Below are 24613 nucleotides of genomic sequence, written 5' to 3'. Positions count from 1 at the left end.
TCACCATCTCCTTACCAGTATGCAAAGTGGAGGGGATCTTTGGAAAAAGAAAGACAAAATGGAATGTAGGGAGGGAGGGAAAAAATGAATGAATGAATATGAATGAGACTATCTAAGTGAAACAAGGTCCTAAGAGACATAAGGACATAGTGTGGTTCTAACTTTTAGGGAATCTTGGATATCTCTGACAATCCAATAAAGCTATGGAGGCTCTTACTAGAAAAATGTGTGCGTGTGTGTATGTGTGTGTGTGTGTGTACATACATACAGTATTTATACACAATTTCAGTGTGTTCACTGCACCCCAAATTTAGTGCTAGGTCCCACTTTAAGAAACATGCCTTAGTAATAGAGGCCCCCCCCACTATCATGTGCAGATCTAGAACCGGAGGGTGGTTGCACTTGAATGCGGCTGCCTGCAGCACTGTATGAGGGTATGCCACAGAGATAAGAACCATGGCTTCCCATCAGAATAACAGAAATATCTTTGATTCCCTTCTGCTGCCACCCACCTCTCCACAACATTTCAATCTTAACAGGAAACAAAACAATCTCCTACACTACACACTGAAACCATTATCTACACTGGAACATGAAGCTTCTGGTCAAACCAGAAAAATTGAAATGGAGGATAAAAGATTTGAGAAAATTTTGATTCCTCTAGTACTGAATCACTATGACCAAAAATCTGGAAAGATCTGCTTAATAGGTTAGGATCAAGGTGCAGAACAGAAGAACTAGAGGCACAGGCTTTGACGATTCTCGCACTGGCGACGTGGGACCCCTGGTTGGCACTCCAACCTCTTCACGTCCAAATTTCCTTCATAAGCTGAAGGTAAAAATTAATTAATGGATTTAAATAATTTGATACAAGTCTGGCACACAACCTCACTAAACATCGTATTTCCCATCTATCAGTGCATTTAATGATAGCACTTATGCTTAAAGAAAGTACCACCATGGTGAGCGTTCAATGAAGTAATGCACGAAACGTATCTAACACAGTGTCTGCTGCATAGGAAATACTAGCTAGTGTTGGCCTACTTGAAAATATAGAGGAGTCATCAGAGGTGACGTGATGCCAATAATAGAGTTCCGATTTTTGCTATTCTTGCTATTCAGAGTCCCCAGTTTTGTGGGCGAGTGCATTGAACTAGGTGGCCTCTGTCCACCTCTAATATTTTATCAGCCCTGGAATCCACGGACAAATGCACTTTGCTAGGTGCCTTAAATAGATTATCTTGATTAATCATCCCAACCTGGGAGGACTATTGGTAGCTAACACATATTTAGCTGGGCACTCCTCAGACACATATGTGAACCCATCTCATACTCATCATAATCTTGTGAGGCCAATACTCATATTATCTCCATTTTACAGTGGAAGAAACTGAAGCATAGAAAGACTGGCTCAGGTTCCCACAGTGGGAAAGTGGCAGATCTGGGCTTTCAAACCCAGACTCCAGAGTCTGTGATCTTAACCTCTAGATGCACTGCCTCTCAAGAGGTAGGCATTTTTATCACCACTTTATGAATAAGAAAATGTAGCCCAAGGTCACACGTAGAGTAAGTGAGAGAAATGCAGATAAGAATCCAGGCTTGTCTGACACGCATATCTGTGCTTCTCCTCACCATGCCACAGGCACGTGTCCCAGGAGTAGAAATAGGAGCGAGCACTCAGGATGAGGTTCACAGAAGAGGTCTATGGGAAAGCTTCAGGCACTTTGATCTAACAAGATGGAGCTCTAGACATGAGATGTCTTTGTGTCATCATCTACCCCCACCACAATGAGTGACTCCACACCCTTGGGACAACAGCAGCAGCTGCATCCCTCAGAGTCTCAGAGTCCAGAGGGAGTTTCCTGAGGATGCAGACATAAAGAATCACAGATGTTCCCTAACACTCAAATCTGCCCTGTTTGCTGCGGGTTTTCTCTGCCTTGGTTCTGGCTCTATGAAGATGAATGTTCTAGCTCTGGTCTCCTTCAAATCACCTGTGTTGCTTAATGATCTAAGGAACAATAGCTGCTCATGGCCACCGTATCCAAATCTGGGGCGCAGAAAACATTGTCATCACCAGTTCTTTTAATCGATGAAAAATCAAAGATCACTAATTAAATTTATATCTATAAATTATGTATGTGGTGCTTTGACAAATGCTGTACAGATCACACTGAACAGGACGTTTTCAAGGAGCTTATAAAACATGTCATCTTTGTAAATGAGCCCAAGTTACAGGCATTTTCTGCAAACACAAAGTAATATTTCACAACACAAGATAAACTTGAGGATAAAGAGTTTAAAATTCTTATATAGGCATTTTAATAATAGAAGAGCCCTATACTACTGTCCCCCAAATTTCCTAAAACACCACCCACCAGGCAATGTCCCCAGTCAGTTCCAAACAAATTGAGAAAACCTTTCAGCCTGGCATTCCAGGACTCATCAGTGACACCCGAGGCTTCCTCTTCGCCATATACCCTCTGTGTTCCCCACACGCCACTCTTAGAAACAAGACAAACCACTTGCTGTTTCAAGAGTACAACCTTCATTTTCTGTTACCAAGTGGCTGTCCGTGTAGCTGTTTCTGTGGTGTCCTGACTCAAACTCCATTCCAGCCTCTTCTTCAAGTCACATCTCAAATGCCACCATTTTCTACGTGAAGCCTTTCCTCACCCCTCCAAATAAAAAACGAGCTTGTCCTCTTCTGAACCACCAGAGGTCTTTGTGGTGTGTGTGTGTGTGTGTTTGTGTGTGCGAGTGCACACTTCTTCTATTATGGTGATTTATATTACAACCTTGGCATATTTACCTAATTTCCCAAATTAGGCGGTAAAAGCCTCAGGAATTTGGTTTATTTCTGAAGTTTCCTTTATAACCTCTACTCTGTCTGATGTCGTGCTTGCAACACAGGAATTCAATAAATATTTACTGAATTATCATTTCATTAATAATGCTAATGATTTACTGACCTCTTATCTCTTATAGAGTATCCACTATGGGCCAAGGATGACATTTATGTATTATATCTAATTGAATATACAAAATCCTGTGACTTAGGAAAATGAGGCTTAACAAGCTTAAATAAGTTGTTCAAGGTTACACAGCAAGTAGAGTTCCCAACTGTTAACACAGCAGCAGGATGTACTTTGGATCTGAATCCAAATTTGTTAGATTCCAAACCTGGGCTCCAAATCAACACTACATAAAAGTGATAAAACTGAAAAGATATATTGCTTCTGATTTCTAGATAAATGAATTTAGCAAGTATGAAACAAAACCACAGCTTGTGGTAGTGAGGAGAGCTAGTTTTCAAATTAATCTAAAGACTTAAAAATGACTTTTGAAGGTTAAAAAATATACAATATGAAGAACCTTTATCACTACAGTCTAAGAAGTGTAAGAGATGGGGAAAGAGACTGTCTGAGACATTTATTTAGAAGAATAACTTATTACTAAACTGCATTTGTGTGTTATAATAGAAAAGACTTCCGCTTGGGAATTTGACAAAGTAGGGTTAAAATTCTGAGCATAGCATTTTTAGCCCTAGACCTTGGGCAAGTTACTTTATCTTTGTAAGTCTCAGTTTTTGCAAATATTAGGTGACAATAATAACAATTGCTTTCATAGATAATGCAAATGGTAGATGGGTATAAGGTATATAATTCAACAAATGATGGGCACGACTAGTGTTATTATTACTAATAATATTATTTTCATGTCAAGTGACTGTGCTAAGCCAGTGTTCTTGAGAAGAATGGAAAGGCAGAGAGGCCATTACCGTTCCCAACCTCTCCCATTGTGAGAGCGTACTATTTGGAAAAGCAGAAGGGGGAAAAAGGGCCAGCAGCACCGCTAGCCTTTAAGATCCAACACTTCCTTCTCTTTAGATGGACCCCCCAAATTCTTTGCCTTGCAACTAAAGAACTGAATGTCAAAACATGGAAAGCAAGTCAGATCCTCCCTTTAAAAAACCCTCAATTTTTATTCTGGATGACTGCTGCATTAGCCATCTCTCGTCCTCTCCCAGAGAACGTGTTCTTTGGAAGTAGTAGAAGTAGCATGGCATTTGGCATCAGTCCTATGGGCATACAAACATCACACCCACCCATTTTTATTTTCAGGTGTTTCCATTTTATTATCTGATCCTCAGTGTCTTTAAATGTCATCTGGAGAGGAATGCTCTGAGAATAAATGCAGTTATGGCTCGTGTGCCCAGCAGAGTAGGCACTCAATAATGACTGATTCCCTTTCTCCTTCTAAGTGGGAAATAATCAACATCTTAGGGCCAATATGTTCTCGTCTCTAACTGGCACCTGCCACCATGGATTGATGGTTAGGATCTGAAAGGTGCTACCTCATTTAAATAAGACACAGAATGGTAATTACCAAGGGACAAGTTACAGACATTATTGATTATGGTTGTAGCCAAACCAGTGACCTGAAAGTGACAGACTTTTTTCTTTAAAAACAAAAAATCCCAGAAAAATCTCTGAGCTATTCAGTCTCCCAGAAAACATGTGCCTGAAAACCCGTCTGCAGAAAGGAAAAACAATTCCCCAAAATGACTAAATTTTCTTTCCTCTATCAGCTTCTCAAATGGAAGAGAGAGAACACAAACACGAAGGTGGATTTTTTGCAAACTGCAATATTAAAAAACAAAACATTTTCTGGTGCAAGGTCTAACACTTTTCAAACCAGTATACTGGAGCTGAACTCAAAGTCAACTATCATGGTACCTGTGATAAACGAAGTTACTTTGAAGTTACCAAGAAGTTCCTTGGTAGAATTCCATTATGTGTGTTAGGAACCTCTCATTATTTGGAAAAATATGAAATCATTTCCCCTAAAATCAAAATAAACATGAATATCCAAACCCAGTAGATACCACTGATGTTCTCAACATTCATTTGTTGAAATTTACACATTCAACCACTGAAATAAAACTTCCTTTTCCCTTTCCTCTTCATTTCCTAATTTCCTATTTGTTATCTGTTGAGAGTTGAAAGAGAGAAGCCGTACCATTGGAAGGATACCTCCAATACTTTGACAATAACAGAGGAACCATAACGTTTTCTGAAGAAACACCACCAATTTTCTTACCAATAACTTTGCACCATATTCACATATGTAAATTATTATGTGATCACCATCCTAGTAATTACATATGTATATCTGTGTGTACGTGTGTGCGTGCGCCTGTATACACACACGCACACACACAGAGTCCATAAATCCACAAGGCATTCTAAGCGAGGCTATCAGAGAAAAGGACTTCAGCTGCCCAGAGAGTGGAGCAGCCTTTAAATGAATCTTGTCATTTGGACACAGCTCCTGCTCTTCAGCGAGCACTGCTGTCGGAGCCTCTTCATTTAGCAGTTTTCAATTTTTTTTTAAGATATTTGTTCCCTGGTCAGCTTAGTCCCCCCGGCACTTTCATCTGAAAGGGAAGGCGGTGGTAAAACGGGAATACGCGCCGGGACTCGGGAAGCAGGAGTCCCTTCCACACCCCTGGGACTGATGCCCTCTCCTCCTCGCCGGCCCGCTGCTGCTCAGCTTCCAGTCGCAGAGAGCCGGCGGCCGGCGGAGCAAGGCCACTGAGTGCATGAAGTAAAAATTCATCCGAGGGCTCACCTCCTCCCCGGCCCCGACCCCCACCCATCACCTCCCACAGCCCCCACCCATCACCTCCCACAGCCCCCATCCCTCCCATCCTCCTCCCCGTCACCCTAACGCTGCAGCCACAGCAGGGGGGTTGCGGGGGCGGCATGTGGGGGAGAGATGCGGGCTTCCTTCGCACCCACCCCTGACGCGCCCTAGAAGAATGTCCTCTGGGGAAGGGGCTGCCCACAACTTGGAGGAACTTAGAAGGCAAAGCCGCCGCGCCCCGACCCTCAGCGGGGCCTCCACCCTGAAGGTGAGGGGCGACCGAAGGGAGTCCGACGCGAGGGCGGGCACCGCCGGGCTTACCACGAGCACGGGGACCCCGGCGGCCAGCGAGTAGAGGAGCACGGGGGGCACTGCGCTGCTGTCCTCCGGGCCCGGGTAGGGCTTGCGGTAGGCGCTGTCGTGGCAGAAGAAGCCCTGCACGTTCACGGTGAACGTGTCGGTGTACTCGAAGTAGTACGCCAGCATCACCGTCCCTGCCATGATCACCATCTGGAAATAGAGCATGCTGCTGGTGAGCGCCGCGGGCAGCAGGGGCATGCACGCCTCCCGGGCCGGGCCGAGCCGAGCGGGCGGCGGACGCGGCGGGCCCCCTCCCGGGTCCGCCGAGGCAGCCACCGGGGGCGCGGCGGTGGCGGGGGCGGCGGGACGACGAGGCGCGGGAGGAGGGATGGAGTCGCTGGAGGAAGAGGCGGAGGCAGGTCCGGGTTTCGAGGCGCCAGCAGGCTGCAGAGGAGGCGGCTACCCCCAGACGAGCCCCCGCTCCCCTCCCCGCCCCCCGCCCGCCGCAAGCGCCGCCCGCCCGGGCGCGGGGTCGCGCGGGAGGGCGGGGAGTCCCGGGCGACCGGTAGCGGCCGCAGCGCCCAGCAAGAGACCGTTCGCGTTGCAGCAGCGTCTGGTGAAGCCCCCCGGGCCCGCCCGGAGGAGGCGGCGTCGGCGGACCAGGCGGCAGAAGCCGGGACAGCGGCACCTGTGCCCCTCGGAGGGCGGACGCAGTGGAGCTCGAGAAGCTCCTCGCGGGGGTAAAAACCGAAAAAGCGGGGGGGGGGGGGGGGGGGAGGGGAGGCAGCAGAGAAGGAGCTTCTAGAAACTCCTTTCTGAGGCAGCAGCTGGGCTGTTTAAGAAACCCGCATAACGCCTGGGAAAATGATGCGTGGACGCGTCTTCGGAGCGCAAACCCCACCGAAGCTCAAAGTGCCGGATGCCGCGCTGCGAGTTTCAGCCGGCGCTCCCTTGGATTCCTTAACCCCGCGCAGGACACACGCCAAGCGGTGGTTAGAAAAATAATCTCAGAGCATTTTAGATTCAGAGTTTCTCTGCCTCCCCTCTAGCTTCCTAGGGCTTTGTATGTAGAAACACAATCATAGTTCAGTAGCTCCAGAAACATCATCTTTTGTACCATGGCCCCTTCCTCCTTCATGTATTCTCCACTTGCTCATCTTCAGTCAGTCTCCCTTAAGCTGCTTGTGAGAGGAGGCATTGCAGATTCCTGGCACCCAGCGGTGCCTGCCACAAGGGAAGGGAAAAGGGCTATTTGCCTCATCTCGCTATTCCCCGAGTTCTGGGGAATTGCCGGGATTCCCCCAGGTCAGGTGAAAGGAGAGGGAGACCAACGTGGGCTCACACCACACGCGGACGAAACACACCCCTACATAGGCACACACGCGTGTGCATAGCTCTGTAAGTAGCTGCATATATGTAAAGAACCCATTTCGTGATGCCACGTGGGTCCCTGCGTGCAAGCTTAGGCAGCAAACTTGGGGTGGGGGTGGAGGTGGGGGAGGACCTTAGCAGAACCTGACACTGCTCTCACATCCTCCACTCTAGAGAGCAGGTAAGGAAGCGTTATGTTAGAGACAAGGGGATGAAAATATTCCTAGAGCCCTTCCTGTCTCATTAAAATGTAGATTACTTTAGCAGGTTTCTGGAATATTCATTCATTTGAGTGGGTTGTACTTGATTTTTAGAGGTGGGTCTTTATCATCAGGAAAAAGCAACATTGGTAGGCTAATAAGGCCGTTTAAATTTGGCAACTGATTGGTATTTGGCAGAAGCAATGGCAGTGTGAATTGCCTTTAACGAGGGTTACCTTATCCACCACATGTTATTAAATATCATTTAATAACTACTTACTAGATAAAAGACACTGAACAACATGTATGATAAGCCATTTGGGGCAGTGGGAGGAAACGGTTCCTTAATGGACAAGAGCGGCTTACCATATTATGAAAATGTAACTACTACAAAGGTACATGATTTAAAGCCCCATTCAGAGAATCATTTTAGGACTATAAGAGTGTTTAAACTGCTCTTCTGGCTGTACATAGGAATCTTCCAAACCTTTCTAATTAATAGAATTTTTGGAAAAATGGTCTTAATTTTTAAGGGTAGATTTTAAGGGTAATTTTGGATTAAGGAGAGTGATGTAGGTAATCGATACAAGCCAATGAAAACATACATTACTTTTGAGATTAAAATGCATGTACTGCATTGTTAACATGTATTGAGTGCCTAATACTGTGAGTGTGACAAAGCAGGGTCCTTGTCTGTCCTGTTCACTGTTCTGTCCCCAGCATGAGCCGTGTATGCCACATTGTAGGTATTCAGTAAATATCTGTTGAATAAATTAATGAATTTACTCCTCTAAGAACAATGGTGAAGTATGTTCACATATAAGATGTATGTCAGGGACTAGGGAATCATAATCTTTATATCCTAAGGTAAACATAGACTGCCTACTTACATGACATACCAACATTGAAGGTAGAAGGTTAATGTAAGAGCAGCAGTTCTCATATTACTTCAGTTCAAATCCCAGCTCTGCCACTTACCAGCTCTGGAAACCTAGCCGAGATGCTTGATTTTTTCTGCTTCAGTTTCATCACCAGTAAAATCAGGATAATATTAGTACCTACTTTACAAGGTTGATAGGAGGATTAATGATGCTCAATTATGTCTGGCACATAGTGAACACCTGTATCATGTTTAAATGTTATAAAATTTGACTTGTAGACAGAAACATATCTAGACTACCTTAACTCAGGTCACTCCAACATTTATCACCAGTCACCTCCTTCTAATTTTTGGCTTACAAAATGATTCTGGGTGTAGCCATATTTCTGTAGGTGTATACATTTTCCTATAGGTTTATGCACATTCTGTCTTCTTTTTCAGATGCAATCCATCTCGGGAATAAAATATTATTTTCCACAACATCCCCATCATTTGTCCACATTAGACATGGACAGTCAAATAGTGTTATTGACTGATTCATGGTTGATTAATGATCCAATGCTGAAATTCGAAGTTAATACGGAATCTTAACTCACATTATAAGGATACCAGCATTAAGTTCAACTTCCATGAATATTTGAACAGATTGGTTATTCATAGAAATGATGTGAAATGGATGAAAAAGCATGAGCTATGTGCCCTTGGGCTGGTTACTTTAGTTTCCTGAGTCTGAGCTTTTTGGGGGGACAAAATGAACTAATTTTTCTTACCTCCGTGCTTTTTTTTTTATTTTATTTTATTATGTTATGTTAGTCACCATACAATACATCATTAGTTTTTGATGTGGTGATCCACGCTTCATTGTTTTCGTATAACACCCAGTGCTCCATGCAGTACGTGCCCTCCTTAATACCCATCACCTGGCTAACCCATTGCCCCACCCCCCTCCTCTCTAAAACCCTCAGTTTGTCTCTCAGAGTCCATAGTCTTTCATGGTTCATCTCTCCCTCCAATTTCTCATCTCCGGGCTTATTTTGACAATTAAATGAGACCATGTAAAGTACCTAGCCCAAAGAAGGTACTGGTTTAGCATGTTTTTTCACTTTATTTTCTTATAAATTATTTAAGCTAATTCTTTTCCAAAATACATCTTTTCAACTTCAAAGAGCCCTTGGGAATCCTACCTCAATTTTTAATTTACCTTTCCACTGTTTCTAGATTAACAACAGCCCTGCTCATAGTTAATCCTTTGGAATCCTTGCCTAAATTCTTAATTTAATTTAATTCTTAGGCACCTCATTGTGCTTTCAAATATATTATAGCAGTCAATCTTTCTGAAAACATTGTCCTGCCCTGCAAATTCTTCCTATTCAGCTCCAACCAAGGTGGATAATCCAGGTCAAAAAATATGGCATTTATAACTTCTATTTTCCAACTTCCAGTGTTTCATATTATATTTATTTGCCCATGTCCTAACAACCACTCTGATCTCACTCTGTTTCTTCACCCATAAAACATGAACCATGATAAATACTGAGACAAATCTTGAGGGGAGTCATTTATCCATTCCAATATCTCTCATCTTCCCACTTCAACACTAATGTTCTGATAAGAACTAGTAAGGTGCTAGACCAGCATGTGAAGTTGTTGTCCTTGTCTATATGGTTTATAACTTTTTCATCCACAAACAGAAGACAAATGTACAAAAATTTGGGGTGGATGCTTATGCTGATAACAGTGCAAAGACCAACTGAATGAATTGTCCTTGGGAAGCCAAGCATTGACTATAAATAGTTAGGTAAATGAATGTGTCCTTCTTTAACTTAGAAAATCTAAGGTGCTTGCTGGAAGGGAACTGGAGATGTACCTAGCTCCTCAAGATTATTACCAATTGGGTTCTGTACAATAAATCTGTGACTAGCAAGAGAGGCAGACTGAGATTTTTCCATTAACATCCAAGGATTTGGCCCTCATTAGTTTATAGACAGAATGGTTTTGGCAAGATGGCTGAGCATTTCCAAGGACTAATGAAGACACAGAATGCTAAGCGTTGGGTTTCCATGTGTTTCATGTAACTCAGAGGTAAGCCAGGGCATTTTCCTGAACTCTTCTCATTCCACGGTGCCAAAACAGAAAAAATAACATTACTTTCAATGCATAGCTGAGACGGTGAGGTATGAAGGATTCAGAAGACTTTACACAAGACAAACTAGGGAAACATCTCCAAAAGAATAGAGTCCTCCTTGACAACAGCAATGACAAAATCAATGACAAAGACAACAACAAAAATGCTCATAATGCTAAACTTGAGCTGCAGATGTTTGAGGAGATTCATGAGTGTGAAAAGTTAGATGACTTTGTACTAATGAGGAACTTTAAATATTAACATATAGATTGGTGGAAGATCTAATGGGAATAGATTTGGAAAGAGATTTTTTTTAATAGGCCAGGTAATTGCTTTCAGAATAAGTAAAGGCATCTGGTAATTCATTCTAATAATTATTGAACTACAAAAGACAATATCTTGACAGGTCTTTACTGAACTGGATCTTGAGAAGGAGCAAATACACTAGTTTACTAACTCCCAAACAATTTGATATAGAGAACATCCCGGATACTTAAGGAATAAGTTGTAGGACTGGTTAACACAAGAAAAGTGCTTAAATGTGTTCATATAAATTTAAAGATACAACATCCTCAAAGGCAAACTAAAGAGAGCTAGGCACATTTGGGATTACACCTTGACCTCTTATTATGGACATCATAGTGCACTGCATCTTCACATAAAAATCTTCTGTGCTTGATGTAGGAGGTAGCTGTGTTCTCAAGAAAACAGGAGGAAAATCAGCCAGTGTAGTAATGTGTACGTCTGTCCTTGAGGTTCCAGTTGTAATGGATGTTTATCTCAGAGGCCAGAAACTTCTGATCTGGACAAGTAGTATTTATCTTCAGTTAGAACCTCTAAGATATCTTAAAAATGCCTTACTCTGATTGCATTATAGCTGATTGTATTCTTCTACATTTCCAGTATTATTTTAAGTTTTCACTTTCAAAACAGTTATCACAAACCAAGCGCACATTTTACTAGCGCACATATTAAATCTAGTTATATTTCACTGAAGGTATAGGCATGAAATTGATAGACTAAGTAAAAGAGTTAAAATTTATAAGACATTAAGGCTGGGAAAGAATAGAAAAATTTAATATGTTATCGATTGAACACTCCTATATTAAAATAAAAATTTTAAATTATTGAGTTAGCAAAAGTTAATTGAAACATGCTGATCATATTGTGTGGCCATGGCAATCAGCCTCTCTAAATCTCAGTTTGCTCATCTGTAAAATTGAGTTAGTGAATCTTTACAAAGACATCGAAAGGCTTATATTTATTAAATGCTTTGGAAATATCAAAGCATTGGGCAACTCTGCATTAGGAAATATATCGTAATTAGGAGGAGAAAATGCCTAATCTAAGTGGGTGCTGAATTTTCTTCCCAGCACTGAGTTCCAACTCAAAAAAACTCAGATTATTTGCTGTCTGGTCTGTTTCCACATCTGTGAATATTAGGTTATTTACCATATATTTAAATCATTAAAAAACCCCACAATGCTTGGTAAAGTGTAAGTCGGTGGATCCATTACATGGGGGAAGTTTCAAAATATTCGAATTCCCTGAGAAACAATTATTAAAGATAAGGACATAGGAACGTGTCAGTGAAGTGGGTGGTTAAGCCCAAGGACTGAGGACTCAACAGATATTTTTGTCCTGTAGATTCATAATAATGGGAACTTGGTGAAGTCATTTTAATTTCTTAGTTTCTATAGTACCTAAAATGAGGATAAGGCTGCCTACTTCACCAAGTTGCAACACAGAGCCTAGGCCATTCATGACAATAATGATCATCACCGTTATTATTACTCTTCTGGTATAATTAATCCTGAGACTGCTGGATCAGCAAAACTTTCATTGATCCATTTGGAAATGTGCCTGCATAAAATCTTGCTCAATTGTCTATGTAACTTCATGTTACTTGAAGACACCTGAAAGTCATTACTTGTGCTATGATAAATGAGGACTGTCCTAAACAAATCACAAATCCTGCTAACAATGAGAAACGGAGCTTCTTTAGAGGTGTTTTGGAAAATGTGGGGCAAACTAAGCCGATGACAGCTGCAGGTCCTTTGTCAACGATACAGATTGTGAATGATAATTAGCATTTGTTTGGTTGTCCTTCAGTGTACTGGATAATGATTGAAACAAAGACATAACGAAACTAGACACTCAAAATGGTTCCTTATGTTCATATATGGACCATAATCAACTATTAGTTTAGAATCAGGTAATTTTTAGAATGTTATTTTAGTGAGGGCACAAAGGCTTCTGGCTTAATCAATTTCTGCTGTAAATTTCATCATACTTGAATGGATTATTAAATTACTGAACTTTTCACCCTATGGGCTTACAACAATAAGCAAGGAAAATAATTTTTTGGTCAAGGAAAGAAAATAATGTCTTAATTACTGCACTGAAAGAGAGTAAGTAGCACAAAGCGTTACCTCTAAAATACAAGTATTTATATGTTGTAACACTTTGAAAGAAAGTTGGGGGAAGTTTTTGGAAGAGAAACATATCACTGTGCTTGTATTGTTATGTTAACTCTTCTGATTATCACTTTTTTTTATTAAATCATGTATTGATTCATCATATTTTATCATATCAATTTTATTATTGTAAGCAACGCTTCAAATATAACGATGTCTTCAATTTAATGTAATGGGTAAGAATAAAATATTTTAGTTTGTTTTCCACTCACTGATGACTTGCTTTAATATTCTTCTGGCTCATATGGATCTCTAATAAAAATAGAAGAACATGAATAGTAAAATCTTAATTAACTTCATAAAAGTCTCATAAAATAGGGTATCTTGGGGAACTACTGCTTTTATTAATAGAAGCCCTTCACATTTTTTGGAGGAACTCTTTTTTTTTTCCCAGTTTTACTGAGAAGTAGTTGAAGTACATCACTGTATTAGTTTAAGGCATACAGCATTATGCTTTGATTTATATGTATTGTGAAATGACACCACAATAGATTGAGCTAACATCTGTCTTCTCATATACAATAGAGAAAAGAAAGAAAAAAAAAGAAAAAATTTCTCCTTGTGATGAGAACTTTTAGGATTTACTCTCTTAACTTTCCTATGTATCATACATCAGTGTTAGCTGTTGTACATTACATCATCAGGAATTATTTATCTTCTACCTGGAAGTTTGTGCCTTTTGATCACCTTCCTCCAATTCCTCCTCCCCACACCTTCCACCCCTGGTAAGCATAGGTCTGATCTCTTCCCCATGAGTTGATTTTTTTGTTGTCTTTGTTTGTTTGCTTGCTTTTAGATTCCACATGTAAGTGAGGTCATGCGGTCTTTCTCTGATTTACTTTGTTTAGCATAATGTCTTCAAGATCCAGCCATGTTGTTGCAAATGGTAGGATTTCTTTTTTTTTTTTTATGTTTGAATAATATTCTGTTGTATCTATATATATACCACAAAATGTTAGCCATTCATTCATCAATGGACATTTAAATTGTCTCCATGTCTTGGTTATTGTAAATAATGCTGCTATGAACATGGGGGTGCAGATATCTTTTCAAGGTAAGTTTTTCATTTCCTTTGGATATATTCTCAGAAGTGGAATTGCTGGATCATATGGTGGTTCTAGTTTTAAATTTTTGAAGATCTTCCTTACTATTTTCCACAGTGGCTAATCCCACCAATAGTGCACAAGGATTCTGTTTTCTCTATATCCATACCAGCATCTGTTATCTCTTATCTTTTTGATGGTGGCCATTCTAATAAGCATGAGGTGATATCTCATTGTGGTTTCAATCTGCATTTCCCTAATGACTTGTGATGTCGAACATTTTTTCATGTACCTGTTAGCCTTTTGTATATCTCTTTGGAGAAATGTCCATTCAGGTCCTTTGCCCATTCTTAATTGGGTTATTTGGTTTTTTGCCACTGAGTTGTATGAATTCTTTATATATTTTGAAAATTAACCCCTTATTAGATGTATGGTTTACAAATATTTTTTTCCCATTGCATTGGTTGTCTTTTCACTTTGTTGATGGTTTAATCAATTTCTGCTGTAAATTTCATCATACTTGAATGGATTATTAAATTACTGAACTTTTCACCCTATGGGCTTACAACAATAAGCAAGGAAAATAATTTTTTGGTCAAGGAAAGAAAATAATGTCTTAATTACTGCACTGAAAGAGAGTAAGTAGCACAAAGCGTTACCTCTAAAATACAAGTATTTATATGTTGTAACACTTTGAAAGAAAGTTGGGGGAAGTTTTTGGAAGAGAAACATATCACTGTGCTTGTATTGTTATGTTAACTCTTCTGATTATCACTTTTTTTTATTAAATCATGTATTGATTCATCATATTTTATCATATCAATTTTATTATTGTAAGCAACGCTTACCTTTTGCTGTGCAGAAACTTTTTAGTTTGATGTAGTTTATTTTTGATTTTGTTGTTTATGCTTAAAGTATCATGTTCAAAAAATCATCACCTAGGTACATATCAAGGAGGTTTATTCCTATTTTTTCTTCTAGGAGTTTCATGGTTTCAGGTCTTAGATTTAAGTCTTTAATCCATTTTGAGTTCATTTTTGTGATGGGTAAGATATGGCTTCAGTTTCATTCTTTTACATGTGAATATTCAATTTCCCAGTACCATTTATTGAAGATACTGTCTTTTCTTCATTGGTCTAGTTGTCTGTTTTTATGCCAGTATAATACTGTTTTGATGACTATACCTTTATAATATATATACCTTTCTTTGATTGTTCACAATTTAGTTATAATGTGTCTCAATATATCCCTACTCAGGTTCAACTTTTTGGCGTTCTTTGGGCCTTGTGGATCAGAAATATCCCCAGATTTGTTAAGTTTTCAGCCATTATTGCTTTAAATACACTTTCTGACCCTTTCTCTTTCTTTTATTCTGGAATTCTCATGATGTGAATGTTGTTTCTTTTCATTGTATCCTATAATTCCCATAAGATTTCTTCATTCTTTTTCTTTTTGCTCTTCTGGGTAATTTTCAATATCCTATTCTCCAGAGTATAATTCTTTCTTCTGCATGGTTGAGTCTACTTTTGAAATTCTACTGAATTTTTCAATGCAGTTGTTTATTTTTCAACTCTAGGATTTCTGTTTGACTTTTTTTTTTTTTTGGAGGTTGCTCTTCCTCTGTCAAACCTCTCATTTTGTTCATGCATCATTTTCCTAATTTTGTTTAGTTGTCTGTGTTTTCTTATCTTTCACTAAACTTTCTTAAAGAATTCTTCTGAATTCTTTGATACCTTACATATCTCCATTTCTTGGGTCAGTTATTGGAGCTTTATTAATTTCTTTTGGTGTTGTCCTATTTATCTGATCTCTTGAGATCCTTGATTCCTTATGTTGGTATCTGCACATTTGAGTAATTGGGCTCCTCTTCCAGACTTTACAGGTTTGCTTTAACAGAGACAGTTCTTCACCAGTCAGCTCAGTTTGGGTTTCTGGGTGTCTCCTGGCAATGTCTTTGGGCAGGTGGAGCCTGATATTATGGTCTATTTTTGGGTGAGGCAAAAGTCTGAGTCTAAGGATGGGGATTGGGGGGAGGGGGTTGAGAATATTTTTGGGTGAGGCAAAAGTTTGAGTCTGAGGATGGGGTTGAGGGGAGGGGCCTGAGAATAGTTAGATAAGACTGCTGACTTGGCTCTCTAGCTAAGAGAAGTTTAGGATGGACTCCACTTTTTCCTGGATTCTCTGTTCAGGCTTATTAGATGGCTGGCACCAGGTACTATTTTCAGTAGTAGATGAGGCTATGAATTAGCTTCCCTGAACTGGCAGGTTGGCATTACAGGACCCAAGATCTGTAAAGCTCATTATCTGGAAACATGAGTCAGAGTGTGCACTGAATTCCATGGTCAGATGAGGTTTTGCTCTGTGTAATGGGGAAGCCAAGGGCTGTGCTCTCTGTTCAAGTGGTACTGTATACAGCGGCCTGTGGACTAGGCTATGCAGCTTCCTGTGTGCTCTAGGTTAGGGTCACTGGTTGGATGGGCTGACTGCTGTATTCAGCAATGAGTGGGGCTACGAATTAGATTCCCTGCCCAGCTGTAGCAGGAGAGGCAGCTGGAAAGCCAGTAAAGCTCTTTGTTGTCTTAACTCAAGCTGACTGGCACCCCACATTCCCTGACTGAACAGACCACTGGCTTTGCTTTGTAGACTCTCAACTCTTGCCTGTCTGCCTCTTGGCTTGAGTGCCGCTGGGCCACACAGTTTCCAGAAGTTGTCTCCAGCCCTACTGCTCAGGTGGGACAAAAGACACTCTCCACAGTGTCTCCACAGGCAGAGCTCTGTCCTAGTTCCCTTGCCTGGAAGAGGGAGGAGCCACTCCCATCTGCTCTCAATTTCCCCAATAGGCTGTCTGGTTGGGAAGGGCCGGGAGCTATCCTCAGCCTTGGCTATGAACTAATCCCCCTGCCTGCTTGGGGACACTCCATGCCCAGTACTGGCTTTTCTTGAAATATGTTTTTGTTTTATTGAAACAACAAAACTATTTATTGAGTGACTACTCTATGCTAGAAACAAGGGGAGGTGTTTTACTCATATACCTCTGATCCTCACAACTACCCCAGTTTGCTGATGAGGTATGACAGCACCAGTCTTAGCTCGCCTATCTTCCAGAAGGCCGTGTGTGGATACTACCACCAAAACTACTCCACTTAATTGAGGCTTTCAGTGTGTGTGGAGTCCAATTTGAATAAATCAGGTTTTTACTCATCAAGATGCCTATTTGTAAGTCTACAGCCGCATAAAATGAAAGCTGCTCTGGGGTGACACCAAGTTTTCACTTTGGCGTTTAGTGGACCTGGAAATGAGACTGTAGGCTTGAGGAATATAGGCCCATACTTCCCTTTAACATTTGATAATCCAGTTTAGTTACTGAGCCAGAAGTGGAAGATCCAGGGTAGATTGGGGATTGGCACCAAGATCAGTCTGCTTGGGCTGCCATAGCAAAATACTGTAGACTGGGTAGCTTAAGCAACAGAAATTTGTATTTTTGCAGTTCTGGAGGCTAGAAGTCTGCAATCAAGGTGCCATCAGGGTTGGTTTTTGATGAGACTTCCCTTTCTGGTTGGTAGACAGTGCTTTCTCACTGTGGTCTTACATGGTCTTTCCTCTGGGTTTGCACGGAGAGAGAGAACTCTGGTGTCTGTTCGTCTCCTTTTGAGAAGAACAATCCCAACAGATTTGGCCCCCACCCTTATGAGCTCATTCATAACTTAGCTACCTCCCTTAAGGTCCTGTCTCCAAATTAGAATGTTTTATTAGGTTGAACAATATGAACTTGCCATTTACAGGTGTAAAATAGTTGGATTATTAGCAACTTCAAGTGGATTAACCTATACAAGGTCAATACAAATATACTTGATCGCTGAACTATCCAGATGATTATCTCATAAATTATAACATTAGGAAATAATAAGTTATATTTACTCATTTTTAATGATATCTATGCCTCTGAATCCGATAGATTTCCAGTTGAACTCTTTAAAGTTAAGTTTGAGACCAAGTGTATTTTTATTACCTCGTTGTAAAAGTCAGAAAGCATGAGTTAAAATGGAATCAATGGCACATAACTTTAACGATTTACTTGGCCAGTACAACTGTACTAAAACTGAAGGACAGTCTTATTCAGCTGTGCAGCCAGAAGTATGAAATGAATAAAATATGGGGAGTTTGGTCTAAGCACACACATATTTTTATCTTTGGGTCAGAAATTTAATTGCTTCTTCTTGCTCATACAGATAAGGAAGCTGAATGCTACGCTCCAGGAATTGCAACAAATCAATTACTGACAAGTAATGGAGTCTGGTATCAAGTGAGATAAGGATGCTTGGGAATCATTTTCATCAGAAGGCTTAGCAGTGCTGTCTGAATCACCCAAGCATTCTTTGTGCTTAAGGATTGCCTCCTTCTTTCCAGCTGGCTATGACTGCATGATGAGGACCAGAGGAAATCTGTATCTACCATATATCACCATCAGATTACATGGACCCCTGTTCTGCTAGTGCTGCTCAAAATAAGTTTCCCAAATGCCTGGCCTCTAGACACTCACCCCATAAGATAACCTTGTACTAGAAAAATATGCAAACTAGTGTTTTGCACTTACTTAGAAACATATTAAGAATTTACACTCTGCAAAGGTCTGACCCAGGCATAGTACAATGGATTGTCTCCCATCTGCTCACAAAACAGATTGTAAGAATGTCAATATTACGAGTTTCTACACCTGAAAATCAGGAGAATAAAAATTTCTAAAAATATATACTGTGCTACCTTAACTGGGTGGAAGGTGGGAGGGAAAACAGACATGATTGATTATTTACTATGTGCTAAACACTTTTCATGCTTTCATCTTATTTAATTACTTCTAGAACCTTATGAAATAAGTATCATTCACCCCCTACCCTGCCAAATCTGAATCTCAGAGAGACTTTCTCACTTGCCCACGATTAATAAGCAGCAGAACTGATATTTGAATCTAGATCTGCTTGGTTCCCAAAAAATTCCTATTGTATCGTATGGACAATTTTTATTATTTATTTTTTTATTCATTTTTATTTTTTTTAAGGTTTTATTTGTTGAGAGAAAGAGAGAGACAGGGATAGTGACAGAGATAGTGAGAGAGAGCGTGAGTGGGGAGAAGGAGAAGCAGATTCCTGTCTGAGCCGGGAGCCTGGTGTGGAGCTCGATCCCAGGACCCCAGGATCATGACCTGAGCCAAAGGCAGACGCTTAACCTATTGAGTCACCCAGGAGCCCCTCATATGGACAATTTTTAATAGGGTTATACCAATTCTACAAATACCATTTATATTTAATACAAATATATTAAAACATATATTTGAATAGATAAACAAGTGGTGGTATATCCATGTTAGAGAATACTACTAAACAATAAAAAGGAATAAAACTCCATAAGTTGGATGAATCTCAAAGGCATTATTCTGAGTGATAGTAGCCAGTCTCAAAAGGGTACATACTACACAATTCCATTTATATGTCATTCTTGAAAAGACACACCTACAGGGTGGAGAACAGATCAGTGGTTGCCAGGGACTGGGCATGGGTATGTGGTATGACTTCTAAGCAAGAGCACAAAGGAATTCTTTGGGGATGATGGAACTGTTCTGCATCCCAGTTGTGGCAATTACCTGAACTATACATGTGCTGTAATTCAGAGAACTCTACACTAAGACATCAATAAAAAATAAAAAAAGAAATATTTGAAGGGTGGGAAAATTGTAGAAAAAAAGTCACTATACTAATAGGACTTCTGATATTTTTATAGTTTTGTTCTTACACATGTTTTGTGAGAGTTTGTAACCCCATACAGAAAAGTATAAATTCTGACAAACCTGTATTTGAAAGATGATAAAATATGATGCTTAAGAATAATGGAGACCGATATGTACCTGCAAGCCTCTTGGAGTTGGTATATATATTTTGTATACTACAGAATAATGTGAACATTTTAGATAAGAATTCAGTGTATCAAGAGGAACATCCCATCCAATAGTGAGGAAGAATGTAGATAAAACCTGCTGCCAGGTTCCCACAATAGCTGGTGGTAGAAATAGGCACCCTGTCTTAGTGATGAGAGGAAAGCATACTGATTCTCGTGGACAGCTAGAGAACTATGAAAGAGATATTGGAAAAAGCACAGCTGTGCCAATTAAGCCTAGGAAATGGAATCTGGGAGGAGGCTGGGGCTGGTGGAAGGGAGAGAGTGCCAGAATTTAATGTGGTCACATCAGGTAGCAGGTCATCCTCAGGCCACATCCACTGACCACACCTACTTGCTATACCAAAAATTAACAACTTGGTCAGGATTGGCTTAGGAACTTGCATCCTTGAAGGTTAGGGAGGCTGTGGAGGGGAGAACTGGCCTTTAAGCAGTGTTTCTGTAGCTTCAAAAGGTTACCGTGCTTTCCCAAGATTCGGGCATATTATTAAATGAGTTAATGTATGTGAAAAGAGTACTATAAATTGTAGGGTACCACAGAAGCACTAGTTATTATTAACTTTGAGGCTGGGAGACTGACTCAATGGAATATATTAAACTAGAGGATTAATCTGTAAGGTAACCAAGATACCAAATGCTCAGTCTTCCAAATTTTTAAACATGCATTTCAGGTAGACATAATCCATATGTGCCTGCACATTGTGCAAATATTCATACTGCACATTAATAAACACATATAAATGAGCTGAAAATTGTGAATTACTCAGTAAAACCACAGCAGCGCATCCTGATGAGATTACCCTTTCAGAAAAATCCATTAAAATGCAAATATGTTAAATAAATCAAATTTGGGGGGTCAGATTTTCCAGGGAAGTACAGTCTGTTAGCAATATTGCATCTCTACGGAATTTCCATGTGAATTGTACTAATGATGTGCAGACTGAAAGCGCAATGAAAGAAAAATTTCTAAGACTATGGGCTTCAGCTTTAGCAGATGTTGTATGTTCTGATAACTAAATCAAAACGAGATGGATAAAAACTGTGGCACACACTTTACATATATTTTCTAGGAGAGAGAGATTCTCTAATGAGCAATTCAGAGGGGAAATAAGGAAGTATACACTATGTTTAAATGACATAATTCATATATATCAAAATATTAAATGTATTTACAACAGCACACTAATGTCTTTTATAGGCATACTAGGTGAAAGCTTGAGTTCTGTTTTAACAATGACTTTCCTGGGCAGAGCTCCTTTCTACCCACCTGGTTCACAAGGGGTAGTGAGGATGTCACCTTTCATGCATTTGTGGCTCTCAGGTTTCTCTAATGAAGATGAAAATTCAGACTGAGATAGTAAATAGCTGTTTGTTTTATCATCAGTGCCTCATTCTGCCCAATGTTTAGTCTTATCCCTTTGGGGTCATTCAAGCAGGACTGTTCAAAACCACTATCTGAGGTAACCTAGTGCAGAGGAAGTCTGCCAGACTCAAAACATTGTGGTTGTGTGTGTGTGTGTGTGTGTCTTTTTTATACACTTCACAGCACTTGCATCCCTGACCGTATTCTGTGACTCCATCCTTCTTTACTCTGACATAGTTTCCAAACTTTGCAACACACTGGAATCCCTAGAAGGCTTTTAAAACTCTTGCTGCCCATGTCACGCCTCATACCAATTAAATCAGAATGTCTGGGGATGGGAGCCAGACAGTAGTCGTTTGTTTTAAATAATCCTTAGGTAATTCCAATGCATAGCAAAATCTGGGAACCACTACTTTATGGCCGATCTGACAGAGGGTGTAGTGCTTAATACTGGCAGGCACTGCATGTATATGTGTAGAAAAAATGGAAGAGTCTAGCCTCAGATCAAAAAGCCTTTCTGGGGTGCCTGGGTGGCTCAGTCGGTTAAGCGTCTGCATTCAACTCAGGTCATGATCCCAGGGTCCTGGGTTCAAGCCCTGTGTTGGGCTCTCTGCTCAGTAGAGAGCCTGCTTCTCCCTCTCCCTCTGCCTGTCGCTCCCCCCTGCTTGTGCACTTGAGCTCTCTCTCTGTGTGTGTCAAATAGATGAATAAAATCTTAAAAAAAAAAAAGGCCTCCAGCTATTGGGGTTCAGTTGCACCATTTTTGCCGTAATTTCTCTAATACTCCCTCAGATAACAAAAAGGCAAATGGTAAATGTCATTAGTGACAGCTATTCAAATCAAAACAACACCATATTGGGTTTTTAAAAAAAAAAAAAAAAACATTGCATTACAAATAATACAGGCAGTGATAAAAATCCATGCTATTAAGAATGTTTTGTGAACATTCTCATACACTACTTATAGTATAGCCTCATTGGAAGCCTTTTAGCTTATATGTAACCAAAAAATGGCTCCTTGACCCAGTAATCACATATTTTTAAATCTATCCTAGGAAAATAAGTGGAACATAAGAATAGAAATGATTTAACCACACTATTTAAAACATGATGAAATGGAAATATTTAAATCTCCAGCAACAGGGCACTTTTGAGTAAATTAAGAAATAGCAAGTCCATAGTAAGTATATCATGCAACAAAGAAAAATTTTACCAAATAATTTTTAAGAACATTGGAAGTATTTTGTTAGAATTAGACTGAGACTCTTTTATTATGCCCCACTTTTCCTCTAACCCTAACTCTTTCTCTAGAAAAAAATCACTTTATAATGGAAAAACAAAACAAAAAATATCGCTGGGAAGGCTATAATCGAGGTCTAAATTGACACCTCAAGCCAAGATGATGATGCCTACAATGAAAAAGGATTCGTGTCCCACGAAGGAAATTCCCTATGCAATGCCCATTCTTGTTTAGTTCTATCACAATTACACAAATACTGTCAGAGTTTAGCACGAGTGAACTCACACTGTGGTCCAAAGTAGTTAGCAATCATTTTACAGAGGAGGTGGAATTTCATGGGTATCTTGAATATGTTTGGATTTTAGTAAAAAGAAAAATTTTGGCAGGAGTTTCAAAGTCTCAAAAAAAAATTTCTTTCACAAAAAAAAATGGAGGGCAGGAATGAGGCTGGTGTGTTTTGGAAGATTGGCTCAGCTAGAGGAAAGGGTCAGTAATGGGGAGAAGTGGGAAATTATTTTGGACAGGGAGACTGAATCCAGATGGTAGCAAGCCTTAGCAAACAAACAGATCTAATAGTCCGAGCTTTATCTTAAAATAATGGGGCATCATCCACACCATTTGATTAAGAAGCAGGTAAGGGTCAAACAGCACACAGTGAGGATTATTCGGACATTGGTTTGTATAATAATTCACAAGGTGGAGGAATGGGAGACACACAAATGATCAATTAAGAAGCAAAGATAATGATCCAAAATGCAAGAGTGATCTTTTCAAAAAATGCTAATCCCTGTTGTTTAAACACTTTGGTGACTTTCTTTGATCTCAAAACAAATACTCCTTAACATGATGTATAAGGCCCTACATGGCACAACCCCTTAACTACCTTTCCAGCTCCCCTATTCCGTACCACATTACCCCTAAATCTGCACAGTTTCTTGCAACCTCTACTCACCCTACTACCTCCAATCATAAGGCATTTTTCGCATATAGAATGCTGCCTGGAATGTTCCTCTCCATCTTTTTTGCCTAATTAACTCCTGCTTATCCTTCATATTTCAATGTGAGTGTCATTTCCTAGAGATGCTATTTCTCATCTCCTGTATCCTCCTATTACAGGCTCACATAACACCAAGTCCCTTTCAGGTATTGCAATTGTCTGTAATGTTGAGGTTATACATTTGCTTAAATTATCATTTGATAGTCCTTTGTCCACTCTTCTCAGCACAAGGGCTGAATCAATGTTTCATCTTTCTTTTATATCTCCACTGCCTAAAAAATGTCATGGCACCTGGTATGTACTTAATAAGTAGCTGTTGAAGGCATACATGATAAATAAGGGGTAGAATAGGGTGGTAGAGGTACAAATTGAAGAGAAAGGATGAGTAGGATAGTCATTTTAAAAGAAGAACCCATAAAGAAATCAGAGGGGGAGATGAACCATGAGAGACGATGGACTCTGAAAAACAAACTGAAGGTTCTAGAGGGGAGGGGGCGGGGGATGGGTTAGCCTGGTGATGGGTATTAAAGAGGGCATGTACTGCATGGAGCACTGGGTGTCATACGCAAATAGTGAATCATGGAACACTACTACATCAAAAACTAATGATGTAATGTATGGTGATTAACATAACATAATAATAAAAAAAAAAGAAGAAGAAGAACCCATAGAAACAAAGGCGAGTGATGAATCAAAGGTGATGCCAAAGGTGATGCCAATCAAAATGCCAGTCATTTTGTTTGGATGACTGGGAATCGTAGTGCCATTGACCATTACAGAGGGGAACAGGAGGTGGAGGGGAGCAGGTAGATTTAACTTTGTAAAGGTTAGAAATACATCTGACACAGAGACACAGATTTGGGAATTATCTACATAAAGATGATGATTAGGAATGAAGAATATCCCACACTGTTTTTGTATATATAGCTTCCTGTGCTTAGAGTAACACTCATGATGTATCTTACTCATTTCTCCCCAAGCAGAAGTAGTGATTTATCTGACTTCAACTGATGGTGACAT

The 24613-nt window shown here is 40.1% G+C and overlaps 1 protein-coding gene and 1 long non-coding RNA gene across 13 annotated transcripts in view; one reads left to right on the top strand and one right to left on the bottom strand.

Annotated features, from left to right (window-relative positions):
- Positions 1-7330, bottom strand: part of PLPPR5 (phospholipid phosphatase related 5) — a 120802-nt gene extending 113472 nt beyond the window's left edge. For 7 of the 10 annotated variants that reach the window (XM_036124371.2, XM_036124377.2, XM_036124372.2 and 4 more), the window contains exon 1: positions 5971-6450. In XM_036124371.2, coding sequence (XP_035980264.1) covers positions 5971-6207 — 237 coding nt within the window. In that variant the 5' untranslated portion in view covers positions 6208-6450. The other 3 variants (XM_078072716.1, XM_036124373.2, XM_078072717.1) reach the window with 3 other exon arrangements.
- Positions 5776-18770, top strand: LOC118555921 (uncharacterized). 3 transcript variants are annotated; one of them, XR_013448027.1, is made up of 4 exons: positions 6629-6689; positions 13799-13888; positions 15303-15361; positions 18284-18770. It is a non-coding gene; the product is annotated as an uncharacterized LOC118555921 (long non-coding RNA). The 3 variants fall into 3 exon arrangements; XR_013448026.1 differs by lacking the exons at positions 6629-6689; positions 13799-13888 and adding an exon at positions 5776-5917; XR_013448025.1 differs by lacking the exon at positions 13799-13888 and having other exon boundaries at positions 6561-6689.
- Positions 18771-24613: the final 5843 nt, after the last annotated feature.

This window comes from Halichoerus grypus, chromosome 5, assembly GCF_964656455.1.
Source record: "Halichoerus grypus chromosome 5, mHalGry1.hap1.1, whole genome shotgun sequence".
In the NCBI taxonomy this organism is placed as follows: domain Eukaryota; kingdom Metazoa; phylum Chordata; class Mammalia; order Carnivora; family Phocidae; genus Halichoerus; species Halichoerus grypus.
The sequence above is the reverse complement of the archived record's forward strand: the minus strand, read 5'-3'. Positions and strand labels throughout refer to the sequence as shown.